Source organism: Falco punctatus (genome assembly GCF_963210335.1).
Source record: "Falco punctatus genome assembly, chromosome: Z".
NCBI classification, from domain to species: domain Eukaryota; kingdom Metazoa; phylum Chordata; class Aves; order Falconiformes; family Falconidae; genus Falco; species Falco punctatus.
The window spans coordinates 11,493,286-11,509,606 of NC_137586.1; the positions used below are offsets into that span (position 1 = coordinate 11,493,286).

The 16,321-nt window shown below is 43.5% G+C and overlaps 1 protein-coding gene across 2 annotated transcripts in view; it reads left to right on the top strand.

Annotated features, from left to right (window-relative positions):
• LOC308056296 (phospholipid-transporting ATPase ID-like) overlaps positions 1–16,321 on the top strand; it is an 83,121-nt gene that overhangs the window by 31,900 nt on the left and 34,900 nt on the right. For both annotated transcript variants that reach the window (XM_080371433.1, XM_080371432.1), the window contains exons 4-10: positions 5,407–5,520; positions 7,767–7,865; positions 8,829–8,890; positions 10,430–10,502; positions 10,691–10,761; positions 11,943–12,025; positions 15,773–15,931. In XM_080371433.1, coding sequence (XP_080227559.1) covers positions 5,407–5,520; positions 7,767–7,865; positions 8,829–8,890; positions 10,430–10,502; positions 10,691–10,761; positions 11,943–12,025; positions 15,773–15,931 — 661 coding nt within the window. The remainder of the gene's footprint in view (positions 1–5,406; positions 5,521–7,766; positions 7,866–8,828; positions 8,891–10,429; positions 10,503–10,690; positions 10,762–11,942; positions 12,026–15,772; positions 15,932–16,321) is intronic.

A 16,321-nucleotide genomic window follows, 5' to 3' on the forward strand; every position in this document is an offset into this window, starting at 1 on the left:
AACTTCCTATGGCTAATGCACACTGCCTTGGGCTGGATCAGCAGCTGGGTTCTTGTCTCTGAAATTTAATCAGGGAGAAGGAGGTCTCGTAGCGGGCTCAGACTCTGCTCTACCTCCTCCGTTCGTATGCTTCAATCTGTAAAGGATGCCTGGTGGGTTAGCCTCAGTGACCTGTCAGTGTGGTCAGGATGGTAGCAACGACTGTCCTCTCTTCCCATCTCAACCTGCAAATGCTTCCCAGTGTTCATCACACTCAAGGCTGAAGGGAGTGCTGTCTGATCATGTGAAAAGCGGTCTGAGTAACCACTGAAGGAATAGCTACAGCAGCCACCTGCACTGCTCTTTCTGCATTTAGAAATGTGTTAGCTGGATTCCTCCAAAGATCGGCCGAGGCACTGTCAGGGAGCAGGCAGAGCAGGGCTGCCCTATGAGAGAAGACAAGCTGGGAGCTGAGGGTGGCCCCAGCCCAGGCAATGCCCTCATTGACCAGGGTGCAATCCTGCAGCATCTGGTTGCGGGGGACAGGGCAGGATGGTAGTAAGGGGGACAATCCTGACTATCTGAGACAAGGTGAGGCAATGAGCCAGGCCCAGGGTCTATCTAGTGAGCCCAGTTCAGGGGTGGCGGGAGGCAGGGCTGAAGACAAGACTGTACCATATGTCCAAGGTAATCCAGGAGACAGAGCTGGATAGGTCCATCTGGGAAACTAGGACAGATGTCAGACTGGAGACTGCTACTCCTATAACGTACCTCAGGCAAGGACTGAAGGCCCTTGGCTGGGTTTAAATGAGATCCTGAGCCCTGGACAGTGGGTGTGGATGAAGATGCCAGGTGAGGTCAAGACCCTTAAGGCATAATTAGGGCCCTGACCAGCACAGAAATGTTGAGCTGTGCCAGGCATGAGCAGCAGTGAAGTCCATAGACTCCTCTGGACCTCCTCCACTCTTCATAGTAGCTTAAACTTTATGGAGACAAAAAACCTACCGTAGTTGTGTGAGACCTTAGTGAACAGGGTGCATTGGTTTGGAGTCTGCCACCACTCAGCAGTGCTCTGCCCTCCCCTTCACTTCTTCCAGCCTGGCAGCAGCTTCAGGCACTGAGCTGAATGGGAAGAGAAGGCAGTGTAGTTGAAGGAGATAACAAAGAGAGAAGACCTTTAGATCCCCTTCTTGGCCTGTCTGTGAGTAATGGCATGAGGTCATCAAGCCATGCCACCTCTGCACCAACATGATGAGGACACTGACCACAGCGATGATTAACTGCTCTGTAACGGGATGATACCAGGCAGAAGGAACAGCATAGGAAAACACAACCAGTGACCACATTTTCCTAGAGATTTTCCTGGAATACCCAACATGTGATGGGATCCTGGAATTCACTTCATTATTGCTGCCAAGAGGGGGTTGAGGGGTTACATATGTAAGAAATTCCCAAAGCTGTTAAAAAGAAAAGGAAAAAAAAAAAGAAAGAAAGAAAAAAAAAAAAAGAGGCTTGTGGGTTGTATAAAGATCTTTGTATTTCTGGTGTTTGGCCAGCCCTTTACCTCTGGGAGTCAGGACGAGATCTTTACAGGGAGCAGATGAACATGAGTTACATGAGTTTATTAAACGTGTCCTTGAGCACATTCACAGCCCTATTGTCACATTTCTGCATATGGCATCTTGTGTGTCCTTTCAAATTGCATTGCTGCAGTTAAATAAAGTGCCATTGAACCGCACTCCCACCGCCTCCTTGCAAGGGTTTATCAAAGGACCTGGGGAAGCTGTTTCTACTTCTCAGCTGCTTCATCAGCCTGTACCTTGTGCTACACAGGTGAAATTGCCAGTTTTCCTGCAGGATCGCCAGTGTTTTGCTAAAATTTGCTTTGGGCCAGGTTGTCCAGCTACTAGAAACTAAAATGTCACTAAGCCAGTGATATAAACTCAGTTAGTCAATACCTTGCCATACGCTGCCTTTTCTGGGTGTCACCCTTTAGCCCCTGTAATCTAGCCACAAAAGCAGAGTGTCTCTTATTTCCAGTGACTCGTATGGCGAGGAGATGATTTGTTTGCTCAGTGAACAAAGGTAGGGACCATCTGCTGAGTTTTGCCCGTGGTCGGACGTCACAGGCGGGCTTCTGAAAACACCCCCAAAGTCACAGCTCATTCGCCATATCTGGACTTGTGTAACTGTGGCGCAATGAGCACTATTCTTAGGGGCAGTATTTTGGTGGAGTCACACCTCCAGGAGGTGTGAATCTAGCCCCTGAAAAGAGCAGATGAGAATAATCCCTCACCCACAGACCGCACTGCTCTGGTGTCAAACTTTGCATCTGTGGAGCTTGAGGCTGACAGTGGGTAACGGCGCCCAAGCCTGCTCGTTTAGGACACAGGCATGTGCAAGGGCTGCCCACGGTCAACCAGAAGTCTAAGGCAGATCTGGGAGTAAGTGTAAAGCTCCCAACTCCCGTTTTTGTGTTTGCCTCATAATGCTGCTTTTCTTAGATGTTCGATTTTTATAAATCTGTAGGAGAATCAGAAGTTCTGCTAAGGTCTCTTAATACCTAATTGCTGCTTCAAAGATATTTCCTCTCTGTCACTTTTCCCTTATGGGAGTCTCCCTCACTGAAGGCAGAACATGAGGGAGGTAAGGCAGGTGATGCATGAGAGGCATTGCTTATAAGGTGATGGCTGCATATGGAATGTTTAACACACTGAGTGCCGCAGATTCTCGTGGTACCCCTGCCACCCCAGAGCCAGGTTCTGGTACAGCTGTAAAGTAGCAAAAGGGTGCAATGGTGGTAAGCATCACAGAGTAGGATAAAATCAAGAGCAGAGGCCAACTGAGGTTTCTCTGTAATCAGCCAAGAGCACAAGCTGTCAAAGCAGGCAGCCCTGGTGTATTGCATGAAAACACAAATGCTATCTTAGACAGAGCTTCAACTGTATCCGTGATGCAGGAGTGCAGAGCTTTGAATAGGAAAGGCTGAAGTTTTCCCCAGTTTGCTTTTATCATTTAATATTGATACTCCTTTAGCCCCTCAGGGCCACGAACAAGTTACTTGTTGAATTAGAAATGTTCATAGTGATTATGAGGACGTCTTTTTTTCTGGTGCTTCACTTTAATTATGGATTCTAGAATAATGGGATCTGCTATAATATTCCCTGTCCTTATCCTGAGGTTCGTAGTGTCCCAGCCTCCCAAAAGACAGTGTGTGTCAAACAATGTCACAATCCTGAACTACTACGGAGAAAATATTGGATGTCCATATTCCTGCAGTTGAGCATTTGAAAGCTGTTATGTCTGAGGTTTTTACCATGTCTAATGGCAATAGGAAACAAAATGAATGGCTCTGGTTCATTCAGTGGTTTTCCTGACGTAATTAATGGACAGAAATAGAAGGCAGGAATTGAAAGAAACCACTCCCATTCTTTTCTTATCCCGCTCTGAGATTTTTGCAGACAAAGATCTATAAACTTTATATGAGTGTTTACTGAGTAGTTTTTCCCATGTTCTGTGTGACCCTCTCAAATCTGTTGACGCAGAAAGGTCGGGTCCCCTGTACTTATTTTTTTCCTGCAGCTACTGTCTGCTCTTTTTTAAAGTGTCAGTGATACTTTTTTTCAGATAAGTGGCAGGTAGCATCTTTAGATCTAGCTTTTATTTAAAAATCTGCCAGACTCTGTCTGCTGGACACAGACTTCTCAAGCAGTTTAGTTCTCTGTATGTTGGGTTTGCAAAGGATGCCAGTATTCCATTGTTTCTGTTTCAGCAGTGTCTCCGGAGCCTGTGTGCAGCACATGTATCCCGTGGTGAAGAATTTTGAAATAAACCAAATCAAACTATGTGTCATGACATTTAGTTCACATGCAGAGTTAACCACACCTGGCGATGGCTCCATGATGCCAGGAGACAGGCAATATTGTTCATATGGTGATCACTGATAAACATCTTTTCTTGCTAGAGGATTTGGCTAGCTCTTCCATAAAGGGCGTTTCCATCTCTGCTCTTTCAGAGACTTATTCTTTGGCTTGTACAAGAGGTAAAACATGAAGTTAATGCTGAAGAATGTTGTACTTTGTGGCTGCGCATAGCAAAACCCAGCAACTGCCTAAAATGGAATCGTTTTCCCCATACACACTTTACAGTGGTGATCTTAAATAATCATCTTAATGGTGGAAACATGCTGATGTGTGTCAGTTTAAATGTTGAGATCCCTGATGAATGCATGGATTGGAAGTGGGCTGTGATTCATACTTAGTGGGTCCTGTCTTCCCACCAGCTTAGCAGTATCTAAAGGCTATCACAATACTACTATCACCATTTTCTCTTTGGTCAAACCAGCAAATCTATTACCGAATGAAGGGTCACTGCATAATATCTGCCTCCTTGTACTGTCACACCTTACGGTCCCTGGCAGGTGGTTAATAGGCATCTTCTGGAGAGCTTCTCGGGGGGAAATTTTAGATATGCTGGCAACAGATGGCATGCATGCTTCCAGGACTAAACCTGGATAAGAGCTTAATAAACTTCATATGAAAAGAGGATCTGGTACACCTAAAAGCTGAAGGGGCAGCCCGCGCTTATGGGCTTGGTGTGATGGATTGAGCCTGATTATCAGGTGGCAAGAACTGGACCAGAGTGCTCTGATCTTCAGGGAAGAAAATACCCAGTTCTGTGATCCCGAGCTTTGGTCTTTTTTGTGATCTGAAGAAGACAGATGGGGAGGAGCCATGGCTTGTGGCTGGAGGGAACATCTGCAATTAGAAAAAGAAACTGGAAACAGGGAACAAAACTGCAACTTGCTTACTGAAATGGTGAGATCTTTTATTAGTGGCTGTTTGCACAACCCCACATTCAAGTGATCTTTGTGGAATAGAAACAAGCTACGTCTCCAAGTTGCTGTGCTGAATCAGCTGAAAATAATAGTAACATGTTCTGCTCCTGGGAGGACCTATAGCTTCTGTGGGGTTGTCCAGCCAAATGGTGCTTCCAAATCTCAGACAAGTTATTGACAACTGACCTAGCAGGTATTTCCTAACACTGCTTTGTAGATGGTACCCACAAAATTGTTGTGTTCTGGTTACAGTTTTTAATTCTATTTGTGCATTGTCTAAGTAGGAACATTATTAATAAGGGAAAAATGTGTCTCTCTGTGAGCAAGTACATATACCTGTATCTACCTGCAGTTGCACTGACATAAACTGAGCATCATGTTTTCACCAGTTCCGAGAGGAATTCTGTCTGTTTATCCAGACTCGGCATGATTGGATTGTGTGGGGGAAAGGAAATGTTTTTTGAGCTGCTCTTGGAAACAATGCTATTGCTAAATATAAGCAAGTAAAAACAGAGTTGAAATGGGTCGTGCTGTAATTTTGTTTCCTGTTTTACCAAACCTGTTTATTTTCCTTTTTTTTTTCCCTACAGAACAATTCAATTAAAACATCGAAATACAACTTCTTCACTTTCCTGCCTCTCAACCTGTTTGAACAGTTTCAGCGAATAGCCAATGCTTACTTTCTTTTCTTGCTGATTTTGCAGGTATGAATTCACTGGGCTGTTTCTAGCAGAGCATGTTTTCTATTGTCAGAGCTTGTTTATGTATTGATAGTTGTAATAAAGTGCAAGCTATATCCCTGTTGTGAGTTAGCATCTTAGTAAAACCTTAAAGTAATAGAAAGCAGAGCAGAAAAGAAAAGCAATTTCCTCTCTTACATTTGGTTATGAGGGTTTGAACTAAATGAAGGAGAAAATTTAATTAAAGTTTTCAGCAAACTCTGTACCTTTTTCATGACCTGTTCTAGTACCCCTTTGTGTCTAAATCAGAGTTCCCCTGGCTATCCTCAGATCTGCATTAATTTTTCCTCCTGCAGTACAAAAGGAAGTTGTCTCTTATCTATAGGTTTAAAGGCAAATTCCATTGGCAGTCTCAAAGAAAATAGCAAGAAGAAAAAAAAAATTGTAATCTCTACTCTTTCCCTGGGAAGGAAGGAGTTAACATCAGGAAGGCTCAAGGTTGGAGCTAATTCGAACAAAGCTGAATATTGCTGCTCACTGCTCAGCAGGGTAAGGAAGGTGTCTAATATGGATCCTGCCAGACACTGGCAACACTATTAAACCCTGTGGCTCATAATGGTATGGAGCTGCACTTTGCCCATTGCTGTTGGTAATACTACTCTGTTGGAAAGCTAAACACACTGGAGAAACTGGTGTCAGGATTTCTGCCCTTTTGCACTTTGATACAATATGGATAAATGCAGTGTACTCTGATGTTGCTGAGTCATACTGGAATGCACATTACCAAGAAAGGGGGATATTTTTTGTTATTTTTCAAGTATGATATTTTAAATTTGACCATTTCAGTGCACACAAGTTTGCAAAAGTACCTTTTTCAAAACCCCTTTTGTAAATTTCAGCTCAAAAAAGCATGGGCAAAATTTTCTTGGGCCTGTAGCAAACTACATACAAGATTCTTTGCTTATTTACAGGGAATGAATTTGGGAAATTCCAGCCCCTGTATATTTTTCAAGAAATTAGTGAAAGTGCCTTTTCAGCTAAGCTGACAGCACTGTTCCTGTATTGTACTGCACTCTAGCTGTTTGTATATCAAATTCATAGTATTTCAAACTATTTGCCTTAAATTATTCTGCTGCGTCTTTTGCTGAACCATCTAGGAGTGACTGTATACAAAAAAGCACACAGCTTTTTCTGCTGCCTGCACAAAGGTAAACTGAAGAGGGCAAGGGCAGCCCTTAGTCTTTTATATTTACATACTCCTCTGTTTAATTTTTCTCCCTCTTCTGCCCACTCACTCCATCCCTGTAGCACTGGGAGTATCTCTTCCAGTATCTGGAGCGGATGTGATGGATAGGCTGTGGGGAGTCTGCACTCCCCCCCACCCCCCCTTCTTTGGCAGCCCAGTAGGACATATATATTCTCAGTTAGGTGTCAAGGCAGCAGTTACATGTCCCTGCAGCCTCCACAGCTGAGTGGTACTGTGCTTGCCCCTGAACATCATTCCTGCTAGCTGGATTTGGTGGTGCCTGTAGGACCTGGGTTGTGACAGTGCAGTGGAAGGACCAGTCCCAAAGAGCAGCACCCTTAAGCAGCTGACTTAGTGGCATAAATGTCAGCTTCATGATGCACATGGAGTTGACGCTGCCCAAATCCAATCTGATGGACACACTGATGCTGGTATCACATCCATCTCTGCCTCACCGAATGCACAATGGGGTCACCTTCAGCTCTTGGGTCCTTTCACTGTTAAAGATGTTTAGGCTGGGGAGATTACTCTGTTGATCTTGGAAGAGCCCGGTCAGCCCTGGCAACAGCTGTGCATTGTGTATTGATATGAAGTTTAATTCAGCAAAATGTGAAAAGTTACTGAAACAAAAACCAGAAGCATTTGAAGGCTCTGCACAGCAGTCTCTGCTGAGATAGCTCTGGGTCTCTCACAACAGGCTTGCCCATGCCACTGCCTCCGAAGAAATCCACCGGGGACTTTGCAATCCTAATTTTACAATCAACAAGAAAGAGCAACCCAACAGTTCCATATTTATAACCTAAATTACAGCTTGTTTTGTAAGCAAAGCATGGGTTCCCTGGCTCTCCCACCTTTATGGGGTCATGTGTAAGGGATAGAGCTGCATTTCTGTCTTCATGCTGTATTCAGGCATCATAGAAATCATAGAAAAATGTCTGCAACTTCCAGAGAAAACAGTTTTTTGCTTCCATCTGTTTGCTGAACTGACAGGAAATTTCTCAGCTCGGGTCTTTTCTTCCTACAGCTGATTCCTCAGATTTCCTCACTGGCCTGGTTTACAACAGTGGTGCCCCTTGTGCTGGTGCTGGCTGTATCAGGAGTCAAGGATGCCATCGATGACTTTGTAAGATCTGTATTGCTGACCTATACTTTGGAGTTTTCCCATGATTCTTTGGCACAATGGCTAAAGCAAACCACTAAAACACAGCCATGGCAGGTAGCTGGAGACCTGTTCTGTGGCCAAAATGGGATTAGAGATTAGACCCCCAAAACTATAGTTCATTACCTAAAAATGAGCTAGAATTTCCAAATTGCTGAGCAGCCCAGAAGCTGCATTACTGTTCCCTGAAATTGCTCAGTGTGTCTGAAAAATATGGTCACTGATAGATACCTCTGGACACATACACAAAATTCTGTTCTTAGGCTTCCGCACTGGAGAACTCATCCTCTGCCATCTAGCTGCAATGTAGGTGGGAAAAACATTTTGTAGGAGGTAAGCATTAAACCCATGTGTGGTTTTTCAAACTTGCCCAGCTTTGGCCCCAGTCTGCTCCTGTCAGAGCTAATGGTCAAAGTCCCATTGACTTCACAGGGTAGTGTCAGATCTGAGTTTAGCATCTGATTTTCTCTCATTATTATAATAATTCCAATGCTCTGTGGAGGCTCGGTGCAACTTTGCAAGTAGGCAGGTAAGAGGTGATGAGGTGCTCTCCCAGGGAGCAATGCCAGAACACCTGCAACCGCTTTCCATATCAGACCAGAGGAATGGATTTCCCTAGTGTTTACAAAACTGTGATGGACAGGACCAACACCAGCTGAGTCAGGACTGTGCAAAGTGACATATAAGGCTCCACCTTCCTTCTTCCCTCCAAGAGCAAGCCCTGTGTTGCCTTGTCGCTCTTCACAGTCTAGCTATGCCCCATGCTACTAGCGTAAACATGGGCTTGACTATAACTTGGCTGTGACTCCATTGTGCCAGACCCATTCAGCCAGCTGGGTGAAAACCTAAAATGTTAATGAACTGCCTACAGCTTTTGTGTGCTTGGCTTTCTGGAAATGCCTTTTAATGTACTGATCAAATTTTCAGAATCGACACAAAAGTGATAAACACGTCAACAACCGCCCAGTCCAGGTCCTGATCAATGGCATGTAAGTCCTTTCTCTTTTGTGGCAATTTTGACTGGTAAGAGCGTTTTATTAATGATAATGTTTTTCTGTGTGATTTCCAACAATCACGAAACAATTTAAAATTGAACTGTCTTTCACACCATTAGTTCACTGTGCAGCTCTGGACTATGTGTCTGATTAATGAACCCAAGATGCAGTGCAGCAATGTGTGTAGTCATTATGGCTGTGACCTTGCACTAACAAAAGTAAACTCTGTTCCTGCATGTATATATGTTTAAGTGACACTTTGAGAGTACTGAATTATTTTACTCCTTACCTTAGAAGTGACAAGCAAGATTATCTTTCCATGTCCATTTATGTTATAGCATTTATTTCTGCATTAATCAAAACTAGGCATTATCAACAAGTTATTTTAAATTAAGAAGCAGGAATAGCTTCCTCAGACATGTCATAATACTTTGAGTGTGTGTAGCTTTTCTGACTTAAATGTACTCAAAACATTTCAGCTGTGTGCTTTGGACATTGTACTGCTAGCATTGTTCTTTCCTGAAAAAAAAAAAAAAAAAAAAAAAAAAAAGCGCAGAGGCTTGGGCTTTTGTGGCAGACAGAGGAGCTGTTTACTCTCTGTGCGTAGGACACAGCTGTACACAGCTGTGTAGTCTCTAGCGACTTCTTTTTCTGTACTATAGATAGCAGTACGTTGTGTAAACTCCAACAGATGATCAAACAGTTAAAAATATAACTGGAAGCTGAAGAATAGGAACATACTTTTTGTGCTTTCTGCTAAGTAAACCAGTGTCTTCATTTACAGTGTATTAGTTACTGTGTCTAGGAAACATACATTGAAACAGAAATTTTCTAGTATTTTGCCTTTGTTCAAAAACTGAAAAGCATAGGTCCTGCCCAGCTCCGACCAACACTGAAAAAGCAAGGCTGAGCTGAACTCAAGCTTGAATACCCAGTCCTGTTTTGATGCAGCTCTTGATCTTTCACTTCTCTAGATTTTGCATATACATCTGTTGTGACTTAGTTACGTTGGCACTTGCAGTTTAGCTGGCCAGATGCATACACACCTTGCTCGGTGCTGTGAAGGCCACTGCACTGACCTCCCTGGCAGCCTGGCCCATGCCAGCCAGGACTGCTTCTCTGGCCCCTAACACCACCTAGAAAAAGCAACACAGCTGGCGATTTTTGCAGGTGTTTGGGAAGTAGGTCATGCTGAGTAGAGAGGGTGTTTTCTGAGGCAACACGGCCATTTAGGAGAAGGCAGAGAGCTGTTAGTCCAGAGGGGACAGTGCACATGGACTGTGCTGCTGTTGTGGGGCTTGCTGTCAACCCTGCATGGGTCACTCCAACCACTGTTACTGGGGTTTTTTTGGTGTTGTGGTAGTCCCTTAGCTTAGCACGGGTCAGGCCACATCATGGCAGGCCCTGCTCCATTCGATCAACAACCCAAGTCCTGATGGCACCTACCGCCTGGCTTCAGGAGCACAGCTGAGTATCCTGCTTTCCCAAGTGGTGTTTGCTTTATGTGCCTACTTACTAGGAGTTTTCTTGCAGGTTAAAGGATGAAAAATGGATGAATGTTCAAGTGGGGGATATAATAAAACTAGAAAACAACAACTTTGTGACGGTGAGTACAGTTTCTCTCCATCCTGCTCAGTTAGTCTCTGTAATTACACTTACCACTCACAAGAAAATTAGTCAGTCATCATGATAACTGCCTCAGAGACCTGCAGTGTGCAGAAACCGCAAGCAACCTTGCAGTGCCATGCCCTCTGACCATGTGAACTCATGCCAAGTCTGTCTGTCTGTGTTTAGGCCGACCTACTGTTACTGTCAAGCAGCGAGCCACACAGCCTGACGTACATTGAGACAGCTGAACTGGACGGGTGAGTAAGCCTGGACCCTGGGCGTAATCACTGCCAGTGCCAGACCAAATCTCTGGTGACCCTGGGTGCTGCAAGCTTACCTGCAAACAGCTTTGGTAGTAATATATCGATACATATGTAAATACGTAGAATGAACTTTGGCTAGGTACCTTGAAAATAACATCTTCTGGTGGATACTTTTGCCCCTTTCAGTGCAAATGTCATGTGAGGAGGGGACTTTATGTTTTATTTTCAGTAACAGTTCCTCTAACACTGACAGTTAGAAACATGTTCCTGCGATATCACAGGTAACTGGCAGAAGCTTTCTGTTTCTTGCATCTCCCTTAGTCTCTTCTCTTAGCCAGATTATCTGGGTGAGATAATCACAATGAATAGCTCCAGTAATCTCCTTTGGACTGCTATACCATAATATTAATGCATGCAAACTGCAATGATTTCCAGACATTTTTTAGTCCGGGCCACAACTGGCTACAAGTCAGAGGGCTGCAACTGGTTTGTATTCATCAGAATAAACTGGAGATGACCTCATCTTTATGACCCAATTTGCATTACGTTTTCTGCACTGTTTGGAGCTAGCATCTGCTTGAAGGACTAAGCAAGACCAGAAGAGATCAAGAAATTTTGTCTCTCCCAAGACCCTACAGACAGCCCTCTGGACTTTCCCCATCCGATTTCTGCTGAAGGGGAGCTTGTAATCCTTGTACGCGCCAGTGCCAGGGGATACTTTTCGGAGGCCCTGAACAAATGTGGTGTTTCTTTGACATTGCATTCACTGCATTTCAAACTCCCCAGCTAGCTAGTCCCAGGACTGCAGTACCCTTCAGGACCAGAATATCATGGGAGAAGGTTCAGAGCTCTCATATATGCTCAGATACCTCAGGGTTCAGTGAGGCATGAGGAGCAGGATAGATGGTGAGATGCTCAGGGAGCTGAGATGCCTGGTCTTGCACTTTGTGGTGAAAATGAGAAGGCAGAGCCACATCACCCTCCAGAGTTCCTCTGGACTGCCTGACTTTGCAACTGAGACAACTACGCCCTCTGGTCAAGTGAAAAAAGACACATGATGATCAGATGTCTAAGGAAGAAGTTTGTCCTCAAGAACAGAATTGACTTTCAGGGGGAGCTTTCAGTTCACATATGACTTTCAAGTTCATGTTTTTGTCTCATGTGATTTGTTACAGTGAAACGAACTTGAAGGTGAAGCAGGCACTGTCAGTCACTGCAGAGCTTGGAGAAGATCTTCAGAAACTGACAGAGTTCAACGGTAAGCCTACATGGAAAATTCACTTTCCAGAGGATTTGCCCAAACACCAGAGTCCAGGCAGTGCCTGGGAGTCTTATTTCCAGGCTGTCTGCTGCTCCCTGCTAGGGTTCCTCTGGGTGCAGCAGCAGATAAACAGAATGGTCATGTTGCAGCCTGTACAACAGGTGTCAGCAGCATATGTAGAGAAAGAGGTCCCTCCTTGCGTGCAGGTCTTGGTGCCATGCGTGGCTATAACCTGAAGCGGTGTTGGTGGCAGTTTTCCTTCTGGCTGCACACTTCTCTTTAGCATCTGTCTGTACATGCTGAGATGACCCACCTTGAACTTCAGTGCAAGACCTCCTGTAATTGCACAGTGGAAAATGTTTTCCCAAAACTTTATGCTCAGTTATGACCTCAAAACATTTTTACACTGATGCAGCAATGCTGATGCATAGATTACATTTAGATTCTGAGCACCAGCACTTCCAGACACCATGCAGACCTGAGGACTAACTGTGCACACAGGGCAGGTGACTACTTTCCAACCCAAAGCCTCATCCTGCACGCACCTCTCTCCTCTCTCGGCGCCACAATACAGACTACATTTTAAGATATTTAAAGACAAGCAGTGCAGGTGCAGTTAACAGGCAACATGTCCTTTCTTAGAACTGTTTTGTGTATTAAATATAGAGTAGAATAGAATGAAACAGAACATTTCATTTGGAAGGGACCTACAACGATCATCTTGTCCAACTGCCTGACACTGCTTCAGGGCTGACCAAAAGTTAAAGCTCATTACTAAGGGCATTGGCCAAATGCCTCTGAAGCACTGTCAGGCCTGGGGCATTGCCCACCTCTCTAGGAAGTGTGTTGCAGTGTTTGACCACCCTCTCGGTGAAGAAATACTTCCTAATGTCCAGTTTGAACCTCCCCTGGTGCACCTTTGAACCACTCCCACATGTCCTGTCACTGGGTCCCAGGGAATATACAGCAGCACATGCACAGAAAGGAGCCAACCCTGTCAAAAACAGAACGCCCTGTGCTGACACATCTTCTGTCTGTGGAGAGAGGATGGGGAAGCAGACCAAGTGGTGTTACTCACGCTACACAGTGCCCTGCTGGCTTAGGTACGAGGGCAGGATTACGGGAAGAGTCAGTACGGAAAGGGGTGGAGTGAGTGCTGCTGTCCGTGGAATGTCTCAAGGACTACAGGCTCTCAGGAAGTATTTTTAGATAAAGAGGAAAAATTATTTTTTAAAAATTATCTTCGAAATAACTGGATGATTTCAGGACAAATGGTGGGGACGTGGCAAAGAGTTAGCATAGCTGGGACTGTCTCTGGTAGAGTCATCCAAAAGCACGGGCTTTTCTTTTGCCTTCTGCACTGAGGTTTTATGCAATAATGTGTGTGGTCTTGGCTGAGTGTCAGCTCAGTACATCAGGATTTCTCCGAAGTGATGGCTGAGGTTTTGAGTGGTTTAGGTCTTGAGAAATGTTTTTACAGGTGCTTTATGTTAATGGTCAGACTGGCATACCTTAATTATTTTCCTGAAGAGGCTGCTCTGTATACCAATTTGTAAGCAAGATCTTAATCCTAAATAATTTTTCAAGAATTTTCTTTGTAATGCTTATCTACAGTCTCGAAAGTCCATAATTAAAAAAAAGTTTCAAAGTCTTTTGGAAAATTGAAACCTTTCTTATCAGATATTTATTTCTCCTGCAAATCTCTATTTTAGTTATGTTGTAAATAAAAGTGGCCTCTTCACAATACTTAAAATGAATAAAATGTTTCCCAGGATGGTTTATATTTGGCAGAGTACTGGGAAGAGCGCCTGGAAACAGACCCAACTTTGCATTTCCCTTAGCAAACCTCTGTAGAAGTATTTAAATATTTATGTAACTCTTTATCTAATTACTTCTTAAGACAGGAAGAGAGGAGAGGGTTGAGCAGCTAATACAGGCACTCAGTGGAATGCTTTAATGTGAGTTATGATGTTTGTTGACATCACAATGGTTCAGATAAGGAAGACGCCTGCAAAACACTAAACTTTATTTGATTTAGGGAACTGGAGATGAGAAAGAAACAACGCTTTTCATTAACTGACTACTTATCACATGTAGACTTGGAAGTATTTAACTCTTTCAGGTGACATGCATTCCAGATATCTTCTTGCTGTTAATGGGAGGAAGAGACAAGAGCAAGTGCCTTGCTGAGGTGTCTTCAGCTGCAGAGTTACTGGGGTCAGGGCAGGTATATTGGGTGAAAATCTAGAGCTTCACACTTTTTTATGATCAGTCTGATTTGGATGAACCTCTTCTGATCTCAGAATCAGTGCATCAGTAACCCAGATCCACCCACCTGCTGGAAAGCAGATGTGGGTATTGACATGCAAGGTACCCACACGAGTGTCACCCCATAGCTGGCGTGAGGAGAGGCACGGTCTTCCTGGTTGGGGATCATGCCCTGGGTTTGGTTCACCTCAGTCTCATTGTGCTGTGTTTCAGCTTGCACTGCAAAGCTTCTGTTTAATTTGTGCTTTTCAAGGCATTGCAGGGGCTGCAGGATTGTTATTGGATTAGCTGGGTGATAAAACAGAAGATCAGCATAGTTGTCAGTATGAGCTTTGATGTCACATGTGTCACTGAATTTCCTGATTGCTTCATCTTTCAAGTCTGATGATTTGTCTGCCCAAAAGTAGAGCTACTTTTCTGTGGAAAAAACATCCATTCTTGCTTTCAAAATTTGCAGTGGTGGAGACTACCACAATGCTTAAAATTGTACTTTTCTTCTGGACTTCTCTGGATTTTGTTTCCAGTCTCTTGAACCTGGTGTGTTTTATCTGAGAACAGCTGGAAGAGCTGTATACTTTACAAATGCTAGTCCTTATGTAGATTCTTGCAGCCTGTGATCAAAATAACTTTCATGGTCCTGCTGATTAACTGAACAGACTTTACTCTTGGGTCCCCTTTCAGTAAGGTGTATTTGTATCTGCCATTTCTTAACACATCCACAGGGGTCTGCTTTGAAACTTTAGATGTCAGGTGCAAATGTTGATTTAAAGAATCATTTTTATACCAAAGTATCTGTTTACAGTTTCATATGACCACATTTTATTACAAGAAACAAATATAGTGTGGAAATAGAAAGAGGCTCTCCAATCACTGAAGAGTGTCAGCTGTGTGGCCGAAGAAGGTAGCAGTATCTTTTTTCTTGTGCCACTGGGACTTAAGTTATATAACAGATGAAATTAAAAAAAAACAGTGAACAAAGACACCTCACTTAATTACTCTTTTGCAGCCTTCAAGCTATGATTTTTCTCGCTTGGGCTTCTGCAGTTTTAAAGAAAATGGAATAGGAATTATGCAAGGTCAGCACTTTAAGCTAAAGTTATCCAGTGACATCCTACCATTACAAACTTGCTTGTGAAAGGATTAAAAGTATGTTGCTGGTTCAACATTTCTTCTCACCTGCAGAAAAGCTGCCGAAACTTTGTTTTGTACTCTACCAGTAAAAAAGTGCTGTGTTCAAAGAATAGGGTAAATCCAAGTTAATTGTGGTCATAATTGGATTATGACACTAATATGGAGAAGGAGCAATATCCCAAAACAGCTGTAAATATAGGATACAGGATGGGAATGACAGAGTCAGGAGTGGAATGTAGCTACAGTGTGAAACGTTCCCTGTCTGGGGAACAGCTGAGAATGCAGTATCGATTGGCATCGTTCTGGGCCAAGATTTCCATTTTTGTTTTTACCTTCCTATTACAGGTGAGGTCAAATGTGAGGCACCAAATAACAAACTGGATAAGTTCACAGGAACTCTTACTCTTCGAGGAGAGAAATATGCCCTGGACAACGAAAAGATGTTGCTGAGGGGCTGTACTATTAGGAACACAGAATGGTGCTTTGGCCTCGTTATTTATGCCGGTATGTACAAATATTGACATGTGAATTGTGGAGCACGGAAGTACTGGCATAGAATTGCATCACACCCAGTACACACATACACAAAGGAACAAAGTATTTTCCTCTTTGGTAAATGTGCTTCTACCAGGTACAGGAAAAAAAGGAAAAAAATACATGAGATTAATTGTCTAAACTCTAGGCTAGAAATTATGCAAATTACAGTGGATTTTAATCTGATATTTTTTTATAGGGATCTATAACAGAAAAGTGGATTGCAAATGCTACATTACAACACCCAATTCCACCTTAAGTGCTCTAGTAAGCGGAAGTAGTCTTTTATTTCAGAAATGCAGGCAGCAGATTACATGAGACAAGTCTTGATTAATCAATAGGAAGAATAAGAGTTAAATA